Source organism: Lagenorhynchus albirostris, chromosome 18 (assembly GCF_949774975.1).
Source record: "Lagenorhynchus albirostris chromosome 18, mLagAlb1.1, whole genome shotgun sequence".
In the NCBI taxonomy this organism is placed as follows: Eukaryota; Metazoa; Chordata; class Mammalia; order Artiodactyla; family Delphinidae; genus Lagenorhynchus; species Lagenorhynchus albirostris.
The window spans coordinates 53,466,112-53,475,547 of NC_083112.1; the positions used below are offsets into that span (position 1 = coordinate 53,466,112).

Consider the following 9,436-nt stretch of genomic DNA (forward strand, 5'->3'; position numbering starts at 1 on the left):
TTGCCTCTGACTCAGCAAAAAACTCTGTGCCTATTTAACTATCTGTAACCATTGCAAAGCCTTGGAGATCAAACCCATCGTGAACGCATCAGTGCTTTACCCATTTTCTGTCTCTCATAGCACCTTGCTTGTGCCTTTGCTGTGGAAAGTCCTGGCTTGCATTAGAGTCGCTAACCCTTTCCTTTTGTACTTCAGCCACTAGCCCTGTGATGGTTAAGGAGTAGGCATTCAAAAAAAATGTGTTCAATTGAAATGCCTAGTTTTGGGGACCCAAATTCCATTCCAGGGGTGGGGAGTGTGGTTCTTGCATTCAGCCGAATTTTTCATGTCTTCTGTGTGCATTAGAACTGTTTTGAGAAATTGACTCCTTCAAGGTATGCTGAAGCCTTACATGCCCCATGTAGCCAAGCCAGAGGCCAAGGCAACAAACAGGCTTCGTTCTAACCTCCTTTAATAGTTTATTAAAAAAATATTAGTTGCCAAGTAAGACTGGCTTTTAAAATTTCTTTAGGTCAATCAAAATGCAGTTTTAAATAAAAATGTGAAACATTTGGTAAAGGTTTAAGTGCTAATCTTTTTTAATTTGCTCTATTTCTATATATTTTTACATTCTCTCTATATAGAGAATATATAATGTGTATTATATTCTATATAACATATATTCTAGATATTTTTCTCTCTTTTTTCAACTACAAGTTAAATGAGTATCTTAAATTTAATTTTGACCAGAGGTGCACTATTAGTGGAATTCACATTTTATCTCTCATTATTCAAATGGTTGTCTCTCATGATGTAAGGAAGGTGGTGTATGATATCCAAATAAAATGCAACTATAGGATACAGTCTGACAGCTTTATCCTCCCATGAATGGCTAAACCAGTGGTTAAACATTCCAGATGTAAAGCTTCACTCTAACGATCAGTTCAGGCAAATCAGACAGACCTGATTTTAAAATTCTGCTCTAGTCTTCAATCATTGGAGACCCACCCTTGGTATCTTGCAGAGAAATGAGGCAACTGGCCTAATTAAAGCAGAAATTAACATAACTTGTGTCTTAATGAATATTGAAAACCAAAGAATGGATACTGATACAGTATTGATGTAACTAGTTAATGCCTATTTTTATTGTTCTTTACTAAAGTAGTGTAAAAGATTGCGCACAAGATGACAAACTTAATGTTTTTGATCTACACAGTTTAACCCATTTTCAAAGTTGAGACTTTTGCACGTACATCCTGGTCCTTCTGCATATTTAAGAGAGGAAGGCAAACGGCCAGATTTGGATATAACTACAAGTGAAACTCGAAACCCGTTAAACCCTTGAAAGTTCTGACATATACGTTCAAAAGCATTAAACCCATCAACTGTCTATCCAATACCTCACTGCACTGTGCAAAGAGCAAACTCATTTATCTGACATTATCACTATCTTATATATCCTGGAGGCAAGCAGTCCTTGAGACAAAGGTGTATTGGAGAAAAAAGTCATGCAGAGTTTGGTTGAGAGTACCTGTATTTGGTTTTGGCTTTCTTCTTTCACAGACAATGCCCAGAGCATGCTCCAACATGGAGAAACCTGGCAGGGCCTTAGTCTCCTCCTCAACACACATAAATGACTGTTTTCAGTAACAGCAATCAAGTTGTCATCCTTAAATGAATCTCAATATAGAGAATGCACAGGTTTCTAAAAAAATAAAAAGGTAAGAAACCAGAAAAATATATAGTTAAGAGGCCCCTAAATGGTAAGGGGTCAACTAATGTTGGCTGTATCATTATACTTTTAATCTATCGCAATATCCGAATAATGGCCATTGCATTATCAACTGGTATTTATAATAAGAATTTTCACGAACTTGAGATTAAGAATTTGAGGTGAGGGGCTTCCCTGGTGGCGCAGTGGTTGAGAGTCCGCCTGCCGATGCAGGGGACGCGGGTTCATGCCCCGGTCCGGGAAGATCCCACATGCCGCGGAGCGGCTGGACCCGTGAGCCGTGGCCGCTGAGCCTGTGCGTCCGGAGCCTGTGCTCCGCAACGGGAGAGGCCACAACAGTGAGAGGCCCGCGTACCGCAAAAAAAAAAAAAAAGAAAAGAACTTGAGGTGATTATTCCTTTACCTCAGTGAGATGACCTGGAATATTTAAAAACTCTTTTAACACACTGAAGAGTGAGCACCATCTGTTTTCAATCTGTTTAGATAGAAACATTCTTTATATTCTGAAAATGAATTCTATACTGGTTTATAGACAAACTCAACATTTAATAGTTAGAAGCTTCTTGAGGAATCCAATTTTCCTTATTTATCTTTAAATTTGATCAAGACTTCATATATACTTACACCAAGTCCTCTTCTAACTTCAGCTGGTTTATCACTATGTTCTACATTCAAACTCGTGAATTATGCTTTACAATGGAATCCATTAAAAAAAAAAGCTAAATTAGAAAGCAATATCTAGGTCAGTAGTTCTCAAACTGTACATAATCACTAGTGGAATGATTAAAAATGCAAATCCCTAGGCCACACGATCAGAGATTGAGTCCATAACCATGGAAAGAGGTCTTTATTCTACATCTTCAATAAACACTGAATTGCATGTGATTCAATTTGTCTATGTAACACTTTGAAAGCTGCTCATGTGGTTTAAAAAAAAAAAAAAGGCCTCTCACAGTTTCTACACAAAACAGTTCTCAGTGCGTATGGCAGTTTCTGATACAGTCAGAAACCGGGAGTCAAAATTTTTGTGCTTTACAAATCCTGAAAACTATGTGATGAATAAGAAACCCTGTCCTATTTTTTTTCAATATTTTAATTCCTCTTAGACCATAATGGTTAGATATGAGTATTAGAATTGCAACATTCAGTATCCCAGAGTTGAAACTTAAGAGTAATTTCTAAATTGATTTACCCTTGTGTTTTTTGGGGGGTTTTTTTTGGAGAAAGCTTAGAGGAAACTGAAGGTCCTTATAGCAATGTCTTGGTTTAGGAGGCTATATAGTTTCTTGAAAGCCAATTTCAAAAAACAAAACAGAAGACAGCCTGTACTAAGAGCTCTTAACCTAAGAGAAGGAGCCTTAGAACAGGAAACGAGAGATTAAACAATAATGTCAGGTAAATCATTTCCTAGACTTCCGGTGATTCTTGGCAGCAAAAGGTTGTGCTTTGGGGAAAAAAAAAATCAGCCATAAAGTGACTAATTAATCAAGTGACTTATTACAAGTAAGAAAACCCAATATTTGTCAAGATGGGCTTTTAGCAGCTTGCTGTGTTTGCGTCCAAAAGATAACCGCAAACACTGACTTTTTTGCCATTCTGCATCTTTTCCCAGTGTAAAATTTAACAATTTTCTGGATAATTTGATTAAATAAATACAACAGGGCCTCTCAAGTTGGCCTGCTTGTGCTTGAATTATTAGACCAATACAGGATGAAATTTCATGATACCCAGTGCCTGAACCAAAACAAGTTAGGTTTTCCATGTCTTTCCTAACATAAGGAACTTGGTATCATGGTGATAAACTTAAGAGTCTAAAACCAAAGAGACTAGAAAAAACAGAGCCATGATCTGCTAAGTCAAGAAAACATTTTTGCCTCAATTATAAGCATTGATCTGTGTATACTGCATGCCTGACACACAGAGGACAGTCAATAAATATTTGTTGAAATGAACTCATTTCTCTGGTCCTGAATTAGCCTTATGACATTCATTCTTAATATTGTATATAAAGAAAAAGTCTAATGGTTCATCTTTTAGGGAAGTCTCCTGAATGAATAAGACTTTTTTTTTTTTTTAAACCTGCAAAACAAAGGCTAGTCTGCAAATCAGTAAAACAACAGGAGCCGAAAATGAGCCCTCATACGATTTATACTATCGAGTCAGGCGCTCAGCTATTTCTCTCCTGATGGCTAGAGTTATCTCTGAAAATCACCAAATCTCCACTCTACTTTAAAGCAGCAACCGTAAGATAATCTCATAGATAAGTGAAACAATTTCACTGAAGTGCTATCCTTGACATAAAATGGTTTTTCACTTCAAAAAACAAAAGAAAAGGTAAAATAAGACAATCCAGCTCAGTTTAATTTCAAACGTTAATATATTTTCTATTTTATATTGAACATATGCATCTGTAACCCCTCATTTGCAGCAACTATCCCATCCTCATAAAAGGGGCAAAATTTGTAAGATGCCTCTTAAAATAAATATTCTTCTTTATAAAATAATAAAACTTCAAATAAATATTCTTTACACTAAACAATATGTTGAAAAAATTAGAAAATAAAGGTAGAATTTTACTGTAACTGTACAATATACATGAAGTCCAAAGGGAAATCAGAGTCTTACAATAAAGGCTTTCTGTAAGGCAAAATACAATCTAAAAACATACTGATTGATTCACATTCTTCCGAATGTACAACATATTAGTATAATATTTTGTGACTGTGCCATATAGTATGGCACAACTTGTTTTTCACAGTTGCAAATATTATTGTATATACAAAAATATAGCACATTATCTCTGGAGAAAACAATGGGGAAAAAAAAGTCATTTGCTAATTTACAAATTTTGCAAGTACTATTCACAAACAAAAACTTTGCCTAGGAGTGTCTGTTGCTTTAGCTTATGCAACATGTAGGTTGCCAAGATCTGCATCACATACTCTGAGCTCCATTAGCTGAATTCTAACACGCGTAAAATGGCACATGGACAAAAAGCATTTCACTGCAAACAGCAAAGGATATCCCAACCCTCTATCAACAGTGCCAAGATTTCTAACTGTTTAGTTGGTTGCATATGTGTGTGTTAAAAAAAAAAAAAAAAAAGAAAAAAAAAGGGAACAATCCTTATCACAGCAATATTCCTGATTAATGATGCTATGTTGGTTTTTCAAAGTTCCTGGGTGGGACAGTGGGAACTTTGCAGCAGACTGTGTTTGAATTTTTACAACGGCATCCAGGCCTGTTCACCCGGTCATAACACCCCTGGCACAATTTAAGGCAACCCTTGGCTGGAAGGTAACACCATAAACAAGGCAAAAAGAGGGACATGACGCCCATGGCCGACCACCGTGTACAACAGTGAGACTGGCTGCAGGAACACGGGTTGTCAGCACAGTTGTCCTCGTCATCATTAGAACAGTGATAGAAGAGGCCTTTCACACAGCACACGCAGGTCCCGTAGTCGATCACGTTCTGGGCCGAGCAAAGGCACTGCTCGTGGCAGATCCAATCCGATGGCAGAGGCCTTGGGTAGGTGCACTCCTTACATTTGCACTTGCCGCAGTCCTCACACCTGTAGGCGTGCAGCCCCAAATCCTCCTTGCTCAGCGGCTTAAGCTCACCTGGCTGGAGCTCTGATTTGGGCTGCACCCGGATTATCCCATCAGCAACAGGCCCCGAGGAGAAGGATGATCCCAAGAGCCTCTGTTCAGAGGAAATGCTGCTGGTACTTGTCCTAGTACTGCTGCGAGACCCCGAGCTGACTGTGCTGACGGACCTGGACAGAGTGGCCCTCGCAGAAGCGTGGGCCTGTGAGTGCTGGGGCCTGGGGGGCTGGCGGTGCTCAGGCAGACCGTGGAGTCTCTCGTGCTTGTGCTGAGCGGAGGGGCGAGGTGCAGGCTTGAGCCCAGGTCTGGGGACCACAGTAGGCCCCTCTGTGTACTCATTGGTGTTTCGGATGGCTCTGATCTGATCCAGAGACAGCACGTGTACCTGCTGGGCGAGGGCGTCTCTGGGCTCGGGCTCCCCACGCTGCCTGCCACCGTCACGGGCTGCCTGCAGCAAGGGCTGCGATCCGCTGCCACTCTGAGCTCTGGCCTCCATCGGGTCTTGGAAGTATGCTCACCCCAGCAGGCTTAGAACACATCTGAATTCCTGCGGAAACCAAGAGGAAGGAGACGGTTTACACTCCAGGATACTTCCCACTCTCCACCCCCTTGAGTTAACTCTTCACTCCCCACCTCCCCCAGAGAAACAGGCTTTCAAGCGGAGTTGCTGTGGAGGGTATTCGGACAGCCATCTGATCCACGCCTGTACCAAAAAGTAAAAATTATGGCTGTGCATCAGCAATTCTTTAATCCTGTGATGTGTGGTGACACCAAGCTGATCTTTGTTTCAGTCGCGTAAGTAACAATTCCTTACTCAAATAAGCATAAAATCTGCAAGGTTCAGGTTCCATGTAAAACACTGTGGGAAAGTAGTGTTGGAATATAACATTGATACTGACATTTTCAAAAGTTGAATACCTTCTCAGATTCTGAAACAGGTTTAAACTTATTATGGTCATTTTTGCCTTAAACATCAATAAATACAGCCTAGAAATTCTTGGTTCTTAATTAAGTCTGCTTTTGCATTAAATACCTTGAACTATTCTGTAACTTTATAAAACCTCATAGGATGAATCTGACATGCAAAAAACTAAATATCCCCCCCCAGGAATAGTTATACATTTTATACAACAATCATGAATTATCATTAACTACACAGTAGCACAAAGTAATAGAATTAAAAACACACCAATTCAAATCCTGTCAGGTGCCAGGACTACAATAAAGCAAACTTACAACCAGGAGCAACAAAAAGACAGGAACTTATTTTCAACTTCCCAACAACTTGAGAATCACATATTGTACAACCCGAGAGCCTGGGAGAACATTTTAAATTCTGCCAAAATCTTAACTACTTTGCGCATTTCCAAGAACCTAATAAACTGATTGGCGGTAACAGGAAGTGTTTTAAAAATTCAAGTGTCACATCTCAAATCTATCATCCTGACAAGTAACCGCTTAAATCGCCACCTCTCTGTAAAATCTCAAAACTACCACCCCCTTTGCCAACCAAGTCTACAATGACTAAAAACGCGCAAAAGTGGACCTTCATCCAGTCTGGCTTTTTAGAAAAGAGACACAGGCAGGTGACACACGCCTTCCAATTCGGAAAAAGGCAGAGCTGGAGACCGGATCTCAGTTCCAACAGAGAGGCTAGACGAGATCGCGCTGCTCTTTGCTTTCACTCCGTTTATCGGCTCTATCTGCGCCCCGACACGGTCCCCAGCAGGTGGGACACACAGTCGGAGCCCCAAGGGACTTTTTTCCGGGAGGACTGACGCAGCCCAGAAGCCAAGCTGGCCCCACTGCGCACCATTCCGAGACGGACAGACAGGCGGGGGACGCGGGCGCCTCGGAAGGGGACGTGCCCTGAAACGCTAGAGCGCGCTTCCCCCTCTCTTCATTCGCAGATAGAATCTCCCCCACCCCAGAGAACTGCCTCCCAGCTCCAAGAGGGAGCCACTCCACCCTTAGGCGGAGGTCACACCGCCCATTGCAACACGTTGCGGCCAAGGCCCTCGAACACGGGGCACTGGCCCTGCCTTGGACATAGAGCCGGTACTTCGAGGTCTAACCCATGCACACTGGGCGACTCCACCCTGCGCTGACCGAAGGGGCATTGCCTGCAATCTGCAAGCGCCTATATATTGAAAAAATATATATCTATATACATGTATATACTTCTTAAAGTCAAATAAAAAATGCTTTTAAAAGAAAGAACATTTTCCAGGGTCCCACGCCGGGCGTGCAAGACCCAGATCCCCAAACTGGAAAGTTTCCGCGCAGATTTGCCTGCAGTGTAAAGTAGCATCTTTGCGGGTAAGGAGGTTTACTAGAGAGATTTCTGCTTATCCCTGGTCTCCTTCGCAGCACCCCTCCTTCCCCCGCTCCCTCGCCCCCGCCCCCCCGCCCCCCGCTTTGAAACCCCCATTAAGGACAGTGTGTGATCAGACTAAGGATTAGGGGGAAAGGACTTCAGCACAAGCAAGGGTGGGGCAAACCGACACAGAAACCGCTTTGTAAAAACGCACAAGATTCCGAATTAAGAAACAGCAGCAGCAACAAAAAAGTGGATCAGCCCATCAAAGGAAAAGGGAGGGAAAAAAAAAAAAACCTTAGCCACTTTTGCCACCTACTTTCAGGTAATGGAAAACGATCGCGACCGCTTGATGACTTTCTTCCTGTGCTGGGTCGGCCCAATCTTCCAAAAATAAAAAAAAGCATGACCCAAGCCGACCACGGCGAACGGAAAAAAGAGAAAGCTGCACTTCCGAACCGCAGAGACGCGGCGCCAGGCAGGGCGACGCTCCCACCCGGCTCCGTGCTCGCCTGTGTTCACACCGAGCAGAGGCGGAGGCTCCCTCCACCCGGCACCCTGTCCTTTTTTCACCCGCGAGGTCTAGCTGCCCCCGCGAGGCGAGCTACCCACGCTCCCTCGGTAACCCCGGCGCCCCTGCCTCGGGACAGCCTCTCTCAGGACGTGACTTCCCCGGAGAGGAACAGGTTAGCAATGCGGGCGCCTGCAACGGCGACCTGGAAAACACAAAGTGTTTTCCCTCCCTCTCCCGCTCTCAGCGCCTAATTCGCGTCCAGTGCACCGCCGGGACCCGACTCGCCGCGAGCCGTCCGCCACCCCAACCCCCCAGAGCGCGGGCGCGTGGGGTCGGGGACACTGCACCCGGCGCGCACTGCAGCCCCCGCCGAGGCAGACAGAGCCCGAGGCGAGGCAGACCCGCGGGCAGCTCCCGGGTTCCCCACGGAAAACCTGCGGGGTTAGAGAAAGGGAGGCCGGAGGAAAGACAGACCCCACTCCCGGTCCGGCTGCACCTACTCCATGTTGCCCACAACGCGCCGGCCACGGAGCCAGGACGGGGAAGAGCCAGCCAAACGCGCCTCACCGTGATCGCGGCTTTGCACCAACCCCTCTCCGTTGGATTCTATTCTTCCTGCGATGTGCTAATAAATCCAGCCCCGATGCAAACTTTTTCCCCTCTTGCTTCTAAACTCTGCTTCAGCCTAACTTCCGAGCAATCGGCTGGACGAGAAAAGGAGAGGAAAATCCGGAGCGAAGTCCCCAGGCGATGAACACTCTGGAGTTCGGGGCTGGAGGCGACCCCCTTTCTAAACGCGCACGCGGAGTATTTCCTCTTTTTTCTCAATGAACTGGAGGCCAAAGCGCCAACGGCGAGTCTCCTTTCTTGGCAGATGAGCGAATGAGAAAAGAAAACGGCCTTACAGGGAACCTAAAGCCAGATGGCCAAGTCGCGCGGCCGCGGCCGCGTCCGAGCGGAGGCGGCGCGGGGGTGCGGGGCGGCAGGGCTGCGGGCCGGGCGGGCGCGGGGGCCTGGGCGCTGCGCGCTCCGCCGGCCCCTCTCCTCCGCTCGCGCTGCGGCGCGCAGCTCTCGGCGGTGCAGACTGGGCGTTGTGGAGGCGCGGCGGCGAGGCCGAGGCGGGGGCTGTGGGTGCGAAGGAGGAGGAGAAGGGGGAGGGTCTGGGGCCCGGACGGGGGGGCCCGCCGTTGGCTTGCGCCCTCGCCTTTCCGGAGGAGGCAGGGAGCAGCTCTGCGGCGGCCGCGGCAGCAGTAAATGGCGTCATGTGGATCCGAGGCGGAACAGAG

The 9,436-nt window shown here is 45.3% G+C and overlaps 1 protein-coding gene across 1 annotated transcript; it reads right to left on the minus strand.

Moving 5' to 3' along the window:
• Window positions 1–4,069: 4,069 nt before the first annotated feature.
• Window positions 4,070–9,057, minus strand: SPRY2 (sprouty RTK signaling antagonist 2). The gene is made up of 2 exons (XM_060129197.1): window positions 8,718–9,057; window positions 4,070–5,866 (listed from the first exon to the last, which is right to left on the minus strand). The coding sequence occupies exon 2, from the start codon at window positions 5,813–5,815 to the stop codon at window positions 4,868–4,870; it is 948 nt and encodes a 315-aa protein (XP_059985180.1). The 5' UTR covers window positions 5,816–5,866; window positions 8,718–9,057; the 3' UTR covers window positions 4,070–4,867.
• Window positions 9,058–9,436: the final 379 nt, after the last annotated feature.